The sequence below is a fragment of the Haliotis cracherodii genome, unplaced genomic scaffold, assembly GCF_022045235.1.
Source record: "Haliotis cracherodii isolate W230 unplaced genomic scaffold, xgHalCrac1.p SCAF_5, whole genome shotgun sequence".
Lineage (NCBI taxonomy): Eukaryota > Metazoa > Mollusca > Gastropoda > Lepetellida > Haliotidae > Haliotis > Haliotis cracherodii.
In genome coordinates, this window is record NW_027266308.1 from 63,484,972 (window position 1) to 63,505,853 (window position 20,882).

Here is a 20,882-nt window from a genome sequence, read left to right on the forward strand (position 1 = left end):
CATACCCAGTCTTACTAATAAAAGGTAAAACCTCATACAAGGTCTTACTAATAAAAAGTAAAACCTCATATCAGGTCTTACTAATAAAATTTAAACCCTTATACCAGGTATTACTTTGAAAAAGTAAGACCTCATACCCGATCTTACTAATAAAAAGTAAAACATCATATCTGGTCTTACTAATAAAAAGTAAAACCTCATACCTGGTCTTACTAATAAAAAGTAAAACCTCCCAAGCAGTCATTACGAGATAGAAAGATACGAATAATGCGACAGGCAAAAGTGGCAGTAGGTTTACAAGTGTGAGAGTTAACCCTTGAAGTGACAAAGGCAGGTGAACGAAGGAAATGAGCGGGTGGTATTGGGAGCCGACGTATTCAAACAGACTCCTTACTTCAGCCACCATCGTGTGGAAATTGTGCACATTCATTCTTTAAGAAGAACAATGTGATTCATGAGATGGTATGTCATCTGTCAATTTCAGAAAAAAATATTTTTTATAATCTTTAAATTCCTGTATAGCGTGCTGACAATGACTTGGTGTTAGAGTAAGCACTTCTCGCCATCAAATATTGTATGAAATCCCACTGTAGAGTTTGAAAATAACTGGGATCATGCTGGATAAACGTGTCTTGCTTCAGACCAACAAATGTGTCAATTATTGGGCAAAAAGCATGTTCGCTTGAATTGCACTTTGGTATTGATCAAGCCCAAGTGGACTGCTTACATGTTTGTGGTCGGGGGAAATGCACTTGGGAGGCTGCTCGACTTCAAAAGGTTTTTCCAGAGATTCAGAAATCATTACTCGCCAAAATGGAAGAAAAACTTCTGGTCTAATTATAAAAAGTTGGCTGTGGTAGTCTTTCACCAGGCTTACAACCACTGGAAGAAGTGTCTTTCAAGGCGGAGATGGTTTGTGATTCACAGCGAGAATGTAGCAACATTGTTATTGATAACACTCATCGTCCTCTCTTGTCACATGATCACATCAGGCGCCACACCACTACTACAACCTATCTGGCGCCACAAATGGTTCATTGATGTTTATTTCTTTTATTGCATTGATCATGTAGGGATTACTATGCCGATTCATCTAATGCAGTACCCATGGATGAGTACTGTGTACCATTTTTCTCTTATTCACTGTTAATCATCATTTTGAAACTTATACATATGCTATTCAGCATTTGCTAAGGAACACACCTTTAACTGAAGATGACTAGTCTCCTTAGCAAATGCTGAGTAGTATATCATATATACCCGAACTGTGAAGATCCGGGGTAGAATAGGTCTTCAGCAATCCATGCTTGTCGTAAAAGGCGGCCATGCTTGTCATAAGAGGCAACTAACAGGATCAGGTGGTCAGGCTCGCTGACTTGGTTGATTCATGTCATCATATCCCAAATGTAGATCGATGCTCATGATGTCAATCACTGGATTGCCTGGTTCAGTCTTGATTTTTTACGGGGCGGTCTGGTAGCCTAGTGGTTAATGTCTTCGCTCGTCATGCCGAAGACCCGGGTTCGATTCCCGACATGGGTACAATGTGTGAAGCCCATTTCTGGTGTCCCCCGCCGTGATATTGCTGGAATATTGCTAAAAGCAGCTTAAAACCATACTCACTCACTCACTCACTCACTCACTCACTCACTCACTCACTCACTCACTCACTCACTCACTCACTCACTTGATTTTTTTACAGGCTGCCGTCATATAGCCGGAATACTGCTGAGTGCGACATTAAACAACAAACAAACAAACAAAATATCACAAATGCCCAGTGAAATTAACATTTTGTAAATATGATAGAGAATTATTAACTTTGACGTTCCTGCTGTTATGTCCTGCTGTGATTTATGACACACAAGTGTGTAAGTCACGGGTATATCAGTGCATTCATCTTCAATTTCAAACCCAATTTCACCTCACCTTGCTCACCACATGTATAAGTTCAACCTTGAGCAGGCTTGTTGAGTAGCAGAGTAGTCTTAAGTGTTTGTCATACTAAATAGCTTTTGTTTTTCCACATGGTACGGTTAGTAAAGTCTATGCTTGGTGTCCCTGACTTAAAGAGTGTTACTGGATTAGCGTTCGAAGCTGCTCACTCACTCACTCACTCACTCACTCACTCACTCACTCATGACTTGTACAGTGACAACATTCTCATTAACCTCACACTTTATGTGTGTGTTCATGTTTTCCTTCTAAACCTGGTTTTAAAAATGCAATTTCTGCAAACGTTTTAAAAGAGCTCTTCAAATAATTGTTATTTTTTTAACTAAGCAGCAATGCACGACATGTGACCATTGTCATCGTGTTGGTGATTGTAGCTGTGAGATGTTGCCTGCTGCAGTTTCAAGACCATCTTGGCATGAAATGTAGTGTTTGTTTTCTACTTTCTGCGGCTGTGGGTCGTCGATGACGGCAATGCCACAGCAAAGAACTGTGGCTCACAGCCACTGGGAATGGTAAACAACGGTGTGTACATGTTGCAACTTTGTCGTAACTCGGAGTCAGTTAATCTCTCGCTGCCCATGAGCCAACACTCCCTGTGACAGCCTCGTCCGCCACAAGCTCGACAGACCACTGGCCGAGATACACAGGGTCTATGATTCATAAGAAATGGATTTCTCTGCTCTGTGTTTTTGACTGAAATTATTATATTCACTTCCTGCTGAGTTAATGTGACTCCATTACAAACTCTTCATCTCGGACTAAAATGTTCTTTTAATTTTTTCAAATGAGAGTGGGATCTGTTTTTTGAATGCATTTTTGATGGAATATCTCAAATAGGATGAAGAGTTGCTCCGTGCCTCAAGAATACTGGTTGTAATTGTCTTCTGGACACAAAAACTCCTGTGTTCCACATTCCTGCTTTTACATTCCACCTGTTCTGTATCATCTGGTCTGGTCATAATTTCCATACCGGGGAGTCCAGCCGTGGATATCTTGTTTTAATTACCTCCTGTGCTGTGAAGATAATACACACAAAGACTCCACAAGTTTCATGTTCACACAAAAAACAAAAGGCAATAGGGTTTTTTCGACAGTTGGGATTAAGTTTCCGCCAGTCCTATGATTGGCTGGTGATTGATTTCTAGAACAGTGATCAGCAGACAATGCGAAGTCCCTGGACCGTATACCACTGGTCAGTGCGGACATTCGTGTTCAAAACATAGCATATCACAGCTGGGTTTACGTTCTTTCAGTATGAGAGCAGGTGAGATCTTTTGTGTTTTTTTTAAAAATAGAAGTTTTTCTTGTTAAAACCAAAAGCATATTTTTGTGATGTTTCAGAAGTTAATTGAAATAGTGATATGGTAAAGTATACAACACTGTTTACCCAGTCAACTAACACATGAAATGAAGGAGCAATTATACCAGAAAACTGAACAATAAATCTATCCACTTTAAAAATTGTCTTTATTAAAATGCATTTTTTTGTTAAGTATGACTTTTCAAAAGTCGAAGAAAAATGAAACATTAATTAATATGTAATTTTTCTCACAAAAATCTTTTTTGGGGGGTCATGACGAGGTTTTTATCATAACTAATGATTTGTTAATGATTTTGAGACTCCCATTTGGTGCATGCATGAGTTTCAGGTGTTTTGATCACTGGCTGTTTGTTGTGGGGGTCTGTTTGTTCGGAAGACGAGAGAGTTTAGATAAACGTAATTCATTGATCGACCCGAGTCTGCAGGGCATGTCATCAGTTGTAGCTTTTTCCTTGCTGGAGGAGCTTGGTACCTGTCCATAGGGTAACGGACATCCTATAGATCAACATGTCTCGGATACTCATGGATTAATGAATCATTTTGTTTCTTCGCGATGCTAGTGTGAAATGTTGCAGATGATTTTACTGGTGGGAACTTTAGAAGGAATAGAACATTGATCCTGAACGTTAGATTTTCCCTCTTTAAGAACAAATTCTGCTTGGTTCCGTTGAGGTAAGACATTGATGCTAATGTTCCTTGGTACAAGGATGAATTGTGGACTCTCAGACAAGTAATTGGAACAACTATCTAGGAAAGAATTAAAATGAAATATAATTCTTGAGTCTTATGTACTTGTCAAAATAATTTTAGTTGAACTTGGACAAACTTAGATATGTAACCTGTTACACAGTTCCTGTAAATGCTGTCATTACCCCCCCTTATTAACTATGTTGAGTTCCTGTAAATGCTGTCATTAACCCCCCTTATTAACTATGTTGAGTTCCTATAAATGCTGTCATTAACCCCCCTTATTAACTATGTTGAGTTCCTGTAAATGCTGTCATTAACCCTCCTTATTAACTATGTTGAGTTCCTGTAAATGCTGTCATTAACCCCCCTTATTAACTATGTTGAGTTCCTGTAAATGCTGTCATTAACCCCCCTTATTAACTATGTTGAGTTCCTGTAAATGCTGTCATTAACCCCCTTATTAACTATGTTGAGATCCTGTAAATGCTGTCATTAACCCCCCTTATTAACTATGTTGAGTTCCTGTACAACCTGCTGTATCTGTAGTATAGATTTGTACCCTGCCCCCTGAGGGTGTTCTGTTAAAAAATGTCTTGAATCTATGAAAGGAATCAGCACAATCGGAGAACAAGTTACAGTCTGCATTTGTTACTGATGAAGTTTGTCTTGGCGTATACTCATTAACACCACTTTTCCCCTCCTCAGGGCGAAGAGCTCAACTACGACGAGGACGGGAAAGTGCAGCAGCCGCAGCACAAAGCAGATCAGCTATGGTAAGTGTTTCTGTATATTTCTGATTTGTATATCACGACATACATTTTGTTCCAGATTAAATTAATGTTCAGAAACATACAGATGATATTAAATGAGTGTTTCTGTAATATTATGTTTACAACACAAGTGTCGAAATTCCGAAATAAAGGTACGAGTGTTGTAATCATAGTATGACTTGAACACGAATGTAATGTTCTATTTATTACCCATGTAGACGATGTCTACATACAGAGACACATTTAAGTGTTTACCTATAAGCACAGCAGGTCACATCAGCAGCGAAACTACTATCTGTTGAATGACGTCAACAATATTCAGCAATGACATCGTTTCTAGTGTGACGTCATTCCGACCTCACGTCACAATAAGATTGGAATGACGTCAACAATGACGTCTGGATGACGGAAACAATACACTGTTGTCTCGTGACGTTTATGACCCTGGGCCCAACATATGATTTTTATGAACCCTGATATATTTGACCTCGTAGGTAGTAAAGAGTCTTCTGTTCGAGAAAGATGATACTGATACCACACATCTGTGATTTGGTTTCATCATGGACCTATCATGTAGGTCTGTGGTTTCATATCACAAAGGTAGAATAGGTCTTCAGCAACCCATCCTTGCCGTAAAGGAGACTAACGGGATCGGGTGGTCAGGCTCGCTGACTTGGTTGATACATGTCATCGATCCCAATTGCGTGGATCGATGCTCATGATGTCAATCACTGGATTGTCTGGTCCAGACTCAATTATTTACAGACCGCCGTCATATAGCTGGAATATTGCTGAGTGCGGTGTTAAACAACAAACAACAAGCAAACAAACATACAATCATATCACAAAGTCTTTACCAACATCAGTTCTGAATGTTTGTTTTTTTGGTTCAGACTGTTATTTTAAACAGAACCTTTGTAGAGTGCCATTAGCTATTCTTTAAGTAGAAATGATGACAGTATTCAGTAGACAGTTTTCTCAACCAAGACTTAGCAATTATTTATTGGCTCTTCTCAAATGTCACTTCTGCCTCACATCAGAGCTGGTTTAAGGTGATTTGAAGACATCAATTAATGAGACTTGATATTACAGTCGGGAAATATTATGCACTCTCAAATAGATCACACAGTCCACTTCCATGACATTTCATACTATCTGTTTCCATCTCAAAGAAAGGAAATATAATTTTTAAAAGACTTATTTTCCGTGAATTGTTATGAACAAGCTGCTTTTGCTGAATCTTATGGTTGTACCATGCCGTAACATGCTGTACCTTGCTGTACCATGTTGTACTTTGTTGTACCATGTTGTACTTTGTTGTACCATGTTGTACCTTGTTGTTCAAGGCTGTGCCATGTTGTTGTCAGAGCTTCATCTCAAAGGCGGGGGGGTGGTGGTGTGGCCTTGTGGTCAGGTCAGTTGGGTTCGAGTCCCAACATGGATGATATAAACCTGATCTTCGTGTCCATTGATATGGAAATGTTGCTAATTGTTTGGAAGCTATTCCCTGTCAGCCTCATGAACAGTCTGTTGGTAGCCCTCGCTAGTCTGTCCATGAATAGTGCAGAATAAAACTTGACTCCACCACTCATTCATCACATGCTCAGTATCTCATTATGAAGTTGCTGGAATATACTGCCTTCTCCATATACAGTCAAGTCTCATAATCCGACACTCGTTAATCCGACAATCGGCTTTATCTGACAATCGGCTTTATCCGACACAAATGATGGGGACCGATTAAATCAGTGCTATTTAGACCCGTTATTTAGACTCCAACACACCTAATTTGCAACGAATTGTTGAAATCACTCATTAATCAGTCTTGTTAATCCGACACAGTGATCAGCGTATTCCGTGGTCATCTGTCCGCGAGTACACAGCCCCATGCCAGACAAGTTGGCGAGTAGCTGCATATTTCAACGGCTGCAGAGATAAACTTGCTTAACAATATACAATTACTGCTTTAAACAAACAAAACAGGATTTGAATCGTTATGTATAGTAAAGTTGTCCAATTTTCTATCACGAATGTTGATACTACCTAATTTCGTTAATCCGACATACTCGTTAATCCGACATACTCGTTAATCAGACATAATCATATGCAACCAACAATGTCGGATTAACAAGACTTGACTGTATTCAGCCTTATAGCCTTTCTTCTGTGGGGCGCAACACACTCACTCACTCTACAACCCACCCACAATGAAATGTTTCTGATACATGAATATGACTGCAATTAGAATGTGTGAAGGCCGTTTCTGGCCCCCTCCTTGATATGGTTTGAATATTGCAAGAAATGGCGTAAAACCGTACTTGCTTACTCAGTCACTGATTTACTTACTGTTTCACTCACTCACTCAATCACTCACTCACTCACTCACTCACTCACTCATTCACTGGATACCTATTTACAGGTTGTCTTTAATCAGGTATACTTTCTGTGAAACAGTATATGGGATCTGAGATTTCAGTGACTGCTATTGTTATCATGTACAAAAGTAGACTCCACATCTCCTCAAGTGTCTGGGTCAGCCGCGAGTCTCAGGGTATCTTATGAGCGTTTCATGTATCCGACCATCTTATCCTCAAGCCACAGACCCAACACAGGTAGCGTCCGTAAGGAACACCTGTACTCCTAGGTCCATGATTCACCTGTCGTTCCCCACAGCCCAATGGAAAAGTGTCAATCAAGGCCAACAAGGAATGTCGAGATATCAAAACATTATATTGCCACTATCACTGTGGTCGGGGTGGGTGAAACTGGCCTTTATTGATAGACTAGGGGACTGGATTAAAGGTTGTTTTATGGTCTGATCAGATGAGATAGGGCCCTGCTGTAGAGCTTGTCATGCCTCTGGAGTACATCTTTGTCTATGGTGTAGAGAGCTCAATGGGGGGCCAACTCCCTGCAGTGAAGGGTTGACATGTTGACTTTAGATTGACTTGATTCACGTCATTCAGTGTCACAATCTTCATGTCCTGGATACTGACTGACAAGCACAAGTAGGGAATAATAACTCTACTCTCAACACTGTACATTCTGGGGCAAGAAATTGCAATTTGAATACAGGTACGGTATGTCAAAGTTGTTTCTCATGTTGTGAGTGTGGCAGGGTGGAATTTGTCTGAACTTTTCAATATATGCTCAGATCAGTAACTTGTATTAGGAATGTTTGAACTACATGTGTAGCAAGAAAAAAACTTGCTTTAGAATTGTCCATATTTTCTACAGTGAAGAGAAACTGGTGTCTTTAAGAGAGATTCATTGATGTATCAAAAGTGTTGTTTTTTAATTGTGTTTTTTTTCAGTTCAGTAGGTGTTTATAGTCATTTACCCATCACAATAGTTATTACAGGCTGATGTAGGTTCACTCAACAGATTCAAGGATGGATGTATCAAATGTTGATGAGATATGACAAGGCTTGTTTGTATATGTCAGCAGTCAAACAGTTTCAGAATCAGTTTATCAAATCTGGAAATGGAAAATGTTGAATAATATAAAACATTGCTGTTTCAGTCTTTGTTCATACACCACTGTGGACCAGACATGGTTTAAAAAGACTCATAACTTCAGTTAACAAATGACTCCACTGAACTAAAGAAAAAGAGATAGCTGAGGATGTTGTATATACCAGCTCCTTGCTCCCCTCCCGAAAGAAAAACAACAAAAACAAAACAAAAATGTTTATGTAATCCAATAGAAATTGACTTATGAGGTGTACTGGAGATTCTGACCATCTATTCTCACCTGAGAAGGTGAAACTGATATTAAACCCAATCCTGGTGAGGAGTAAACACCCTCCCCTCCTGCTGCAGACTCAAGGCTACCCTGGCTTATCTGCCCTTGGAATCGGTACAATGGGCTGATCGGCGCGTTATGATGGCCGACAGCCCCATGTTGTGCCTGGGTAGTGATTTACCCTGCTGGGGGCCCCATCACTTGGCAGGGTAATTGTATGGATGCTGTTTGAAATGCAGCTGAGTGCCGATGCTCAGATATGATATCCCACAGACTGCTGATGTCCAGATATGCTGTCTCATGTTCACGATTTCCCCAAATTTGAATGCCACAGTACCTGAAACCCTCCTGCTTCTCACCAGTTGGAGAACTGGCTGTCAGGTTCTCAGGTCCACCACAAACATCGTCTTGGATAGGAGTTTGGGAATGGTAGGATGGGGAAACTAAAGTGATGAAGATTCATTGGAATCTAGCCATTTTCACACCACTGTGATGCTGATTCGAAGGACCGCTGTATAGGTCTGTGGTACTTAATAGGCTGTAACAAGATTAAGTGACTCCATGAAGTAGGTGTAATGTTGCATTGGCCTGTCTGATAACTGTCCTATCCTAGCAGGGGTGAACTATAAACCAACAGGATCGCCAGCTGATGGTAGATCTATGGTGTTGGCCCACGTGAAACACCATCACTAAGGGCACCTACCATAATGCCCCTTGGGTACAGCGTATGAATCATGTACGTGATGTCCCAGCTGGGATATTGCTAGAAGCTGTGCCAAGCCCTTACCTGCCCACTTCCTCTCTCCCCTTGTCTATAATCAAATTATTCGACCCGAACGGAAGATACCCTGTGTGGCCTTTGTTTTATTCCATTGATTAATTCAGTCATCTAATTCAGATTGATACGTTCTACAAGGTTGGACGAGAACTCAGAGTGTATCAAGTTGCCCGCTGTGCCCAAGATAACCAGGTCAATGACATGTACCTCTGCTATTTCTGCTGGACACAAGCCAAAGGACCAGCGGTAAAATGGCCCCCCGTGTTGGCCATTTTTTTTAGCTGATGCGTTGCACTGTTGAGTGTAAGCATTGCAAGAAGTTAAAAATGTAAGGAAAATTAAAAACTGAAAACAAGAAAATGTGTTGCCATGAGCAGCCTTCGTTAGAAGTATATTTACCCTGAAAATAGTAAACGGGGAATTGTTGACAGCAAGAAAGCCAAAAATAAGCACTCTTGGCTATGGTAGCTTCACAGTGTGACTGTACTGAACTGACAAGCAATGACCAAGAAAGGCTTGGGTATGAAACAGAAATGTCTTCAATGATTCATGAAGTTCGTGAAAGTTTATAGTGCAATCAAATTAAAAAGTGAGATTTGTGAAACAGTTGTTCCTTGACAAGCTGAAATTTGCTGCGAATCTGTGTGCAGGAGAGTGTCGACAGTGACAACTTGCTGAGATGTAGATTGTTCACTCGGTCAATACTGTGTTCCTCACACCACACATGACTCTAGCTCACACAACGCTCTTGGTTCCAAAACAATTTTACTGATCTGATGTGGATAATTACTAAACCCATCTCCTCACTTGGGAGTTAACAAAATAGTTGAGAAATGAAAAAGTCATCTAATTTTAAGAAAACTTTGTTTTCAAACTTTAATTTGCTGAGTTTAGATAATTGTTGGTGTTTTGTTTTACAGTTTGAGATGAAAGGACTTTGGGAAAGAAACAAGGTCAGGAGGGAAACATAACATTTGGACTTTAATTACTTTTCAAACAGTGAATAATTGCAAATGGATCTAATGTCTTTTCTCTAAAAAAATTGTCCAATTGATTTTTAACAGCATTCCTCTGATGCATCGTGGGTATATGTCTCAAGCTGAGCATTCTTTGAGGTGTCTTGTCACGAGAATGTCTGTGAAATAGCCGAGTAAATCCCTGGGGATCATGGGAGAGCATTGAATTCTACAAGCAACATGGAACGCCAAGTTACATCAAACACTATAAGCTTCATGTCTTTGACTTTTTGATGCATTTTTCTTTGGGGTATTTACTGAATTCCTGTTTGCCTTGCATGGAGTTTGACATGAATTTGTCAAAACCATTTGTAACTGTATTTGGATGTTGAACTGTTGACGTTTCCGTTGCTGTAAACTGTTTAGTTGTGATAGCATTAGCCTGACGTTCGTGTATGATTCATGTATTGACATACGTACCGAATATATTGCATGGTTTCTTTCACCTGTAAATTGTTATGAGCCCAAATAAAAAAGAACCTTCTCACCCACACATTTTGTACAGCTTTGTAGTCATCCGCCATTTTGTTGGATGTTGCTATGGTTACAATGTATGCATATTATATACAGAAAACTGTCAGCGAAACAGTTGCTAATTTCATAATTTCAATTTGACTTGTCACCTATGTAAACTTTGCCAACAAGATGAAAATATGCATGATTTTGAAGAACGTAATATACCGGTATTTTTACAAACATTCTGTGATACTTATTCATAAGTGATTCATATTGTGATATTACCGATAATAGTGTGGACCTCTACTGTTTTTTTGCATGTTGGAAGTCGAGTCAGTCAAAGAAAGTGATTAGAATGGTGCCACACGAGTGTTTGTCTTTTAATCAAACTCATTAGCGAGGTCAAAGTGGATGTTTGCTCGAGCTCCTGGTTGTGACTTGTCCTTTGTAATAGTAAACACACACGTGGAACTTAGTCCGGAGAGGGCACTGTATGCCACGGACACAACGTCAGTCTGTGGTCAAACGATTTACACATTGGTAAAAATGTTTTACGTGTTTACAGTGCTTGTTTACGTGTTTACGTAGCTATGACAGTTTCAGCCCTTCAAGTATAAGCCCATACAGAGTCAATCTTGACCGAGAGCCGTATTAATGTCCAGCCGTACACCTGTAAAACAACCAACAGAGAGGTCTCGAAACATATTGTTAAACTTTGTAGAAGTTCTTAAGAACCATTGTACTGAGGTTGACGGACCACTGTGATATAGATGGAATATTGCTGACGGCAGTCTCAAGCAACAAACGAAACAAAATAAACCAAGGTTGATGGTAGCCTAGTGGTTAAAGTGTTTGTTTCATCATGGGAAAGTCCTGGGTTCAAGTCCCATGTGGGTAAATCTGTGAAGACTATTATGTGTGTCCCCTGTTATGATATTGATGGAATTTTATTAAATGTTGGGTAAAACTCACTCTCTCGAGTTCTCTAAATGATTTCTTGTCATTTTTATTGAAATGTAACAAAGTCATCGAAATGGAATCTAGTCTCAATATGGGAAAAATATTGCTGACGTGACCTTAAATTTTTACTTGCTCACTCATGATAAAGGGAAAATGTTGCACTCAAAAATTGTAATTAAATCATATTATGTTGAAAAAAGACACTGTTTGTTAAGTGTGACTGTTTTACGCGGAAAGTTGCGAGACAACATTTGTGGCAATACACGTGACTGGCAGCGTGTGTCTGCTTCATGTTCGTCGCTGGTCTGTGTGTGTTGGTCACGTGAGCCACACACTGAACGCTGGCGACGAGATCGCTGGCTAAGACATGTATTCCTTTAAGACCCGCTACGTGACTCAGTCTCCTGATGCTCCACCAAAATATTGTCCCTTAATGCATCAGTTATCACTTTGTCCAGAAATGATGAATTGGTATTGACGCAATCTTTCTGAAAATTGACCAGTTGTATCCAGTTCCTGTGAATATTTTTGCACGGCTGTATTTGGCTGGAGGAGCTACGTTATTTGCTTCCCCAATAGGCTCCTGTTTTTAGACATCCATGTTTGTTCCTTGGGCTAGAGTAGCCGAGTTAGGCTGGACTGAAACAATCTGACAGTTTGTCTATGGAGGGCTGGTGACATATGGATTAGGACAGCAACTTTTCTCAATTCTGGCTCTTTTGACAATAAGCGTTTAATTTTTTGTTTAAGGGCAATTTTTAATTTACTCAAGATTTAGGGTTTTCGTCTATACAGTTGTCAACCATCAAAATGTACATGTCGATGCCACGTGACATTACCTTTATTTCATAACTTGGCAGTGAATCTGTGACTGTCGTCCTTATATAACTTGGCAGTGAATCTGTGACTGATGTCCTTATATAACTTAAGATGGTGTCGAAACATATGTATACATCACCACACAAGGCCCCTTCAAGGCAACAGTGGGGCGGTGGAGTAGCCTAGGGGTTATAAAGGTCCAGTCTTGATGAAGATTTGGGTTCGATTCCAACATTTTCTGGTGTCCCCGTCATGATATTGCTGAAATATTGCTAAGAGCTGTGAAATATACTCACATTCATTTACTCACTCATTTACTCACCCATTTACTCACTCACTCACTCATTTACTCACTCACTCACACAATTACTCATTTACTCACTCACACACATATTTACTCACTCGTTTACTCACACACTCACTCACTCACTCACTCACTCACTTATTTACTCACTCACTTAATCTACAATAACCTAATTAAGTTGTAGATTATATTAACTTTTTGTTTGAACAAACTGTTCAAGGCATCTGTGTACATTGCCCGTAGACGGCTGAGACTGACATGAAGCATGACTGTTGAACTATGTATGGTGTATTTCATCCAGTAAACAAGTAGGTGTGTATTACAACTGTTGTTTTTGCTGTACCATACTTACTTGTCATCTATCCCGTATACAAACAGTGACAGAGAGAGAACTTGTCAAACATAAGCCAGAGCATTCCTAAATACCTGACCGAGGTCTCCCTATGTACTGGTGAGTGTAATGCATTAACATCTCTGGAAAAGAACATATCTGTGCTGACAGTGAATGCTGTGTTCTCCAAAGCGACTCAGCGTATAAAAATGTGACTTGTTTATCACCTTCATACCCTCCTGGTCGTGGTACCTCGGGGTGGTGTTGACACTAAAGGTGGCTAAAGGTGTGACCAGCAATATGCTCCTACCCACTACAAAACCTGTGTTTACCCCCAGCCCATTGTTGTCTGTCCCGAGTGTGACTCCTGTCTCTCAGAGAACACCAAGCCTCCATTAAGTGTGGGAAAATCGGCAAATCCGGACAACGAGCAAGGCATGAGATAAAGAAGGGGCTACTACAATAGGATATTTTGTAGCTTAAGGACAATAGATCCAACTGCTTGTTTACATTCACAGGGAGACCATAAACAGCGAGTAATTGTCTCCCTCGCACTCACCCACAATCTGTTATTGAGTCTGGTCGGAATCATCAGTTTATAACGTTGGTATAAGAAAAGAGCAGCTATAGTTTCCTCTTACAATATCTAGTTCTTGTTTGTCCGCATTAATGTCCCCCTCATGTGTATCATTCTCGTAAAACTGTGCTGAATGCATTAGTAAGCCACTCACTCATGTATGTAAAACTTACCAGTGTATTGAAATTCACGTTGTTCTGCTTTGTCGGTAAAAACATTCTGTTGTGGCTCAACAACAATGAGCAATATCTTGATGGTCTAAGAAAAGAAGTACCGGTAATAACAGATTGGCTGTTTCACCTTGGTTGTATATGGAAATACCATGGATACGCAATGCCCATTATGATTGATCCTAAGTAAATCGTCATGGTTTTATTCTTTTTTCATATTCCAAAGCAAATTAATATCGTGCTTGAATGGATTTCGGCCCCAAACACCAAGGAGTATGCAAGGTATTTGTGGTGCGGTACTGCAGTATCCCAAGCTGCAATGACTATAACTCTGGTGTTAATACCATGAACAGATGTCTTTCAAAGCTTTACACATCATAAATACATTTAATCACTAGTTTTGATCGAAAAATGTCCATTACTCCATGGCTGCAACAGATGAGGAGAAGCCAGAAATAGATTCATCTATCCCCAATTTGTGAACGCCTTTCATGAATGTTACTGCTACTTACATCAAACATATCTAATCAATACTTGATTGAACAATCAGATTGCCCACAGTGTTTTTCTATTAATAATGCTCAGGTACAGTTTCAATTTGATGGGTTCCATTATGGCCTGAAACATTCTTGTCAAATCTCAGATTGTAAGTTCATTTGATATTTAACTCCACAGGGATCTATGGTAAAAGTTTACCTGTTTTACAGAAACATCGTCTATTATAGTCTCAGGATTGTATGTACCTTAGGCTAAGGATTTCATTAAGAATGTATTAGAATGATTTCTGCCTATAACCGCTGCTTCAAACTTTTCCTGTGTTTGGTCAGCCTATCAATAACTCTACATAAATGATTTTTTTAATACTTCTAGCCAGGAGTTATGATTTTTAACAATTTCAAGGAATGGATTAAGAATGGATGTTTTGCCAGTATGTTACAAGTTTGTTGAGCAGGTGAAGTTTGACAAATATAACAGTCCAGTAATTGCACTAACATTGAAGTCATGTGTCTTCTGAAGTCTTAGTGGACCTAATACCGGGGATTAGCAGGGGATAATAAAGTGGGCCGTTAGCAGGCAGGTTTACAACTTCCTCAATCTTAGCTGACTCCTTCCATTAATTCCAGTAATAACGCCTGCAGTATATTACCCATACATGCCCATCAAACATGGAGGCCAGAAATAGAAGCCAGCATCAATGGCAGGGTTCAACGAGAGGGCTTCATTACATTGATATCCTGATAATTGTTGTGTCTGTTTTCAAGTATGACCATATTAAAACCTCTTTTATCCTATTTGCACATCATCGGCCATGATGAGACTGCTTCAATTGTGAAATAATGTTTGTGATGTCGAATCAAACATGGCCTGGACATTAGCAGAGAGCATTAGACGAATGGACATTTGATCTCTTGGTTGAGGGTGCTTGCTTTGGTTCAGGCTCAAACATGTCTGTTTGCCTTAATGGGTCTTTCTTTGCTCTCATCTGAAATGTTTTAAATTCACAATGGGACATGGTGAGCCTGTAGTCATCTTCTATGCCAATATTTAGAAAGTTGCCACGCTTTTATGATTCAAATATGATCTCAGAAATATATCACTACAAACCATGTGAAGTTGACTTCCTGGGAGAAGGAAGGATATTGGTGGTAAGGGAATATTGAATGTTTCATTGTGGTTGTGTTTAGGTCCTTAGTGAGTGAGTAACATTTTATTCCCTTTTTAGTAATATTCCAGCAATATCACGGCGGGGGACACCAGAAATTGGCATCCCACATTGTACCCATGTCGGGATTCAAACCCAGTCTTCAGTGTGATGAGCAAACGCTTTAACCACTAGGCTACCCCACCACCCCTTTAGGTCCTAAAGTAAAGATGTCATGTCAACTTCTCTCTGCTTTTGTGTGTTAATTTCTTTCAACCTTGATACCGACTTTTTCAAAGGTCTATAACACAGACTATAATGAAGGCAATTTGGAGCCAGGTGTTAATCTAGGTGATCGGCCAGAGGGACACTTGAGTACAGTACAGTATTGTGGTGATGGGCAAGGTCATTAGAGAAAGGGTTCTAATGATACTGATTATATTATAAGGAACAATAAAGTTCCACATGACTTGCCCCAACATTTCACCCCCATTTCCTCTACACCTCCTCCCTATCTACATAGCTTGTTTCCCCCACCCCCTCTGTACCAGCAATCAGTTCCTGACACTCACCTGCGGGTTTACCTATGTGTATAATGTGACCTCGGCTTTGTTGACAACAATTGTCAAGTAAGTAGGGCCGTCGTACTTAAATATTTGTAATTCATATTTGTCACAGTGTGTCAACATGCTTTTCTTGTAGATTACTCTATGTAACTCGTACATGACCCATGTTTAACTAAATGAGGAATAAACACGCTGCTGTCAGCTGGATGTGGTGGGGTGGGACACCAGTACCTGCAATTACCATAGTACCCCACAACTAACCCAAGGTATGTACTAATTGTAGGCTGCCTTCAAAGAACCTCCAAGATTATGAAAGAGGTAAATTGTTTTGAAGTTTGTTGTAGTTCAAGCTTGAGGACTTGTTGTTTGTGTCATGGTATTTTCTTTTTATCTTCCAGTAAATAAATTTGTTTGTACGGTATGTTTATAGTAAATAAGTAATATTGATAGTTTTAATTTAATTGTCAGTAATGTCTACTTGACCCAGTTAGCTGCAGATGATAACATGTCTGGGGTTGGTTCATTATTCACCGGTAGGGTGGGGTATAATTTTCAGGGTGGGCTTCTTGCTTCGTTTTGGGTAATCACGAAAAGACAAGGTGGGGTAAGGTTCATTATTCACTGGGTGTGTGGGGTATAATTTTCAGGGTGGGCTTCTTGCTTCGTTTTGGGTAATCACGAAAAGACAAGGTGGGGTAAGGTTCATTATTCACTGGGTGGGTGGGGTATAATTTTCAGGGTGGGCTTCTTGCTTCGTTTTGGGTAATCACGAAAAGACAAGGTGGGGTAAGGTTCATTATTCACTGGGTGGGTGGGGTATAATTTTCAGGGTGGGCTTCTTGCTTCGTTTTGGGTAATCACGAAAAGACAAGGTGGGGTAAGGTTCATTATTCACTGGGTGGGGTATAATTTTCAGGGTGGGCTTCTTGCTTCGTTTTGGGTAATCACGAAAAGACAAGGTGGGGTAAGGTTCATTATTCACTGGGTGGGTGGGGTATAATTTTCAGGGTGGGCTTCTTGCTTCGTTTTGGGTAATCACGAAAAGACAAGGTGGGGTAAGGTTCATTATTCACTGGGTGGGTGGGGTATAATTTTCAGGGTGGGCTTCTTGCTTCGTTTTGGGTAATCACGAAAAGACAAGGTGGGGTAAGGTTCATTATTCACTGGGTGGGTGGGGTATAATTTTCAGGGTGGGCTTCTTGCTTCGTTTTGGGTAATCACGAAAAGACAAGGTGGGGTAAGGTTCATTATTCACCGGTAGGGTGGGGTATAATTTTCAGGGTGGGCTTCTTGCTTCGTTTTGGGTAATCACGAAAAGACAAGGTGGGGTAAGGTTCATTATTCACTGGGTGGGTGGGGTATAATTTTCAGGGTGGGCTTCTTGCTTCGTTTTGGGTAATCACGAAAAGACAAGGTGGGGTAAGGTTCATTATTCACTGGGTGGGTGGGGTATAATTTTCAGGGTGGGCTTCTTGCTTCGTTTTGGGTAATCACGAAAAGACAAGGTGGGGTAAGGTTCATTATTCACTGGGTGGGTGGGGTATAATTTTCAGGGTGGGCTTCTTGCTTCGTTTTGGGTAATCACGAAAAGACAAGGTGGGGTAAGGTTCATTATTCACTGGGTGGGTGGGGTATAATTTTCAGGGTGGGCTTCTTGCTTCGTTTTGGGTAATCACGAAAAGACAAGGTAGGGTAAGGTTCATTATTGGCCCACTGGATACACTTTATTTAAGAATTGAGCAAAACCTATAGAAGGTGGTGTGAAATCAAGTTCCGATGAATGAGAACTAGACTTTGTTCATTTTAGCAATTGTTTTGGACTTATGACGACATGACCAACAAATTGATTTTTATAGTTGGTAAAAACTTACAATCAAATAAAAAAAAGATTGTATTGGGTCACAGACTTGAACATACAGACATTTTCATTTGAAGTTTGTAAAAGTCATTTTGTAATCATTATTCACTCATTTTAGCCATGTTTGTGTATTTGAACATGTTAGGAACCCAAAACTTGCAGATGTAAGGAAGAAGAGAGACATGACCTCAGCCATTTGAACATGTCTGATAATTTTCATTTCAATATTTTAAAGTTTTCTTCAATTTGACATTTCTTGTGGCCCAAAAAGGGCCCTTGTCTTACCTCCTGCTTTTGCTAAATATCATAGTGTTTGGATTGGAGGCTTGGAGGTGGGGATGCTCGTATTCTGTGCAAGTGCTTGCTTCATTACGGTGTTAGAACCTACACCAAAACGTCGCTCCTAACTGTAATAAAGAAGTTGTTCATCCATATATCTTATCCTTACTGAAAACTTCAACTTCTAAATGCCTCTCAAAGAAGGCCTGTTATAGAATGGCATTACAAAGCAACCTTAGGGTGGTGTTCAATATTGCTCAAACCTGGCTGATTGCTTGTTATATCTGACTTCATTAACACTGGCTGTGGACATTAGATAATTCATTATCAACCTCCCTGTGATCTGACCCCATTGTGCCATATGAGATCATATCTCCCACTTTCCATAGTGTCCAAAAATATGACAATGACTGGTGTATATTATCAGGTATCATCCATAATCATAACCAGTATTTATAACACAAACCTTTCATATGTTGATTCATTGTCATGTACTCTATTGTTTTTTACACTAGTTATGATCAATGGATTTGTGAACTTAGGTCGTTTGACAGATCACTTGGACACACATATATATAGAAAACACTTGATATATGCAGCCTGTCATGGCTGCTCCCCTCTGTCTGATGAGCTAGGGAGAAAACATGTCAAGGGTTGATAGTGGCAGAGTTGGGAGAGCGGACAGGTGTGGTCATTGGGGTAGAACTGGGAGAGTAGAATGGGTTAGACAGATGCAGTGTTGGAGTGGGAGGGTGTATTGGGGAGCCATGTGAGTGGGGTGTGGTTGGGGTGGGACAGTGAATTAGGGAGCCACGAGGGTGTGGTGGGTTTCAGTGGGGTGGGATGGGTCGAGATGGATGTGCATGGTGTGTTATGTTGAGGTGGGAGATAGAGGATAAGAAACTGGTGTAGGATGGGAAGTACAAGTAGAACATGTAACATGTGTTTGTTTCCCCTTGAGTCACATGGTTATAGTATATAAGTATTTATATCACTGAAAGCAGCATTAAGACCTCTCCTCTCCAGACAACAACCAACTCAGGATACACTATACATTGTACAAAATACACGCTGTGCCGCATCACGACAGGCAGCCGTTAAGCTATGTAAACTAGTACTGATCATGTCCACTCGGAACATGATGTTTGTTCCTCCCAGAAGCCTCTTCCTGTCGTGCTCATAACTGGGCTAGTTATCTCAAGTCCAGTGTTTCGGTTATGACAGCACTGCCACAAGGCAATAACATCCCCAATTACTATGGAGCCATTCAGTGCTTCACCCATACTTCCGATAGCTGCCTCAACGCTGGAATGATGTCCCCACTGTTGTTGGTGGGTAGGAATCTAACACTTGCCCTCAGCATTACTGGACTCTGATGAACTGGGAAGACAGCAAGCATGTGTTACATATTGCTAAATAACTCCAATTTTGAAATAATTTTTAGAACACTTCTAACTTTACTTTTAAAAAAGAGTTTCCAATATCCTTTTATGCTTAATCATGTGTTATAATGATCGTGCCTGTTGTTGATTTGAAAATAGGATTAATTTGACATTTTTAAAAGATGAAAAGTAAAGTAGCAACAACTGTGACAAGAAAGCCAGTATAATGTAACCACAGAATGCCTCCTGTAGAAAGAATAATTGTTATGCTGGGCTAAGTCTGCCTGAAGAAACATTACAGATAACGGTAATCCGTGGAATGTTTGGAATCCTGGTCCCACACCAGAGGTGTGTTACAGAATACTATTGTCTCCAGGTCAGCGTGGATTGGACGGATTATAAACGCCTTCCTCACCACACACACAGGGCTATATTACTGCTCCTTCATTTCACAGGGACAAAACTCTGCCATGGTGGTATTAGTGTAGTTTTGAACCCACTGTCAATTTTGGCGGAATTCAATATTTTGCTAGAAAAATAAGAATGTATGTTTTACTTCTTTGAAGGAGTTTCCCTTTACTTTTATTAATTTGTTTATTTTATATTTTGTTTTGTTTTGTTTTATTTTATTTTATTTTATTTTATTTTATTTTATTTTATTTTATTTTATTTTGTTTTGTTTTGTTTTGTTTTGTTTTGTTTTGTTTTGTTTTGTTTTGTTTTGTTTTGTTTATTTTATTCATTTTATTAATTTTATTATGATTATTATTTTTATTGGGGGATATGTCATTGCCTGATGACTGTTGATATTATCATCATCATGATTATTCATTCCTGTTTTCCTCAACACCCTTGCGGTTTGTGAATGTATGATTATGACAAGGAAACGACAAACTTTAATTATCTTTGTAGGCTTATTCCTCATACACTTTTGGAAAACACAAATTATGACTTAAAAGGGATAAACTCTTCAAACAGTGAAGTGTAAAACCAAAGCTTATGCAGATTTATTTATACCAGCTACTACACAACTTTGGAATATGTAACCAGAAAACCTGACGGGGACACAGACCGTTACATAATTTAATAATTTGCTTCACGTAAGGGGAGATAATGGTATACACTGGGATTTAAATTATGGAAGCAGATTATGTCAAATTATTCAGTCGCCTCAGGCTTGGCTGCAGCGATCTTAACGCAGATCAGTATGATACATATATCTTGAATACAAAAACTTGTTCCTGTGGATATCATACAAAAGA

The 20,882-nt window shown here is 39.7% G+C and overlaps 1 protein-coding gene across 2 annotated transcripts in view; it reads left to right on the plus strand.

Moving 5' to 3' along the window:
- Positions 1-20,882, plus strand: part of LOC139442088 (apoptosis-stimulating of p53 protein 1-like) — a 129,251-nt gene that overhangs the window by 54,832 nt on the left and 53,537 nt on the right. For both annotated transcript variants that reach the window (XM_071222869.1, XM_071222871.1), the window contains one exon: positions 4,673-4,740. In XM_071222869.1, the coding sequence (XP_071078970.1) occupies positions 4,673-4,740 (68 nt within the window). The remainder of the gene's footprint in view (positions 1-4,672; positions 4,741-20,882) is intronic.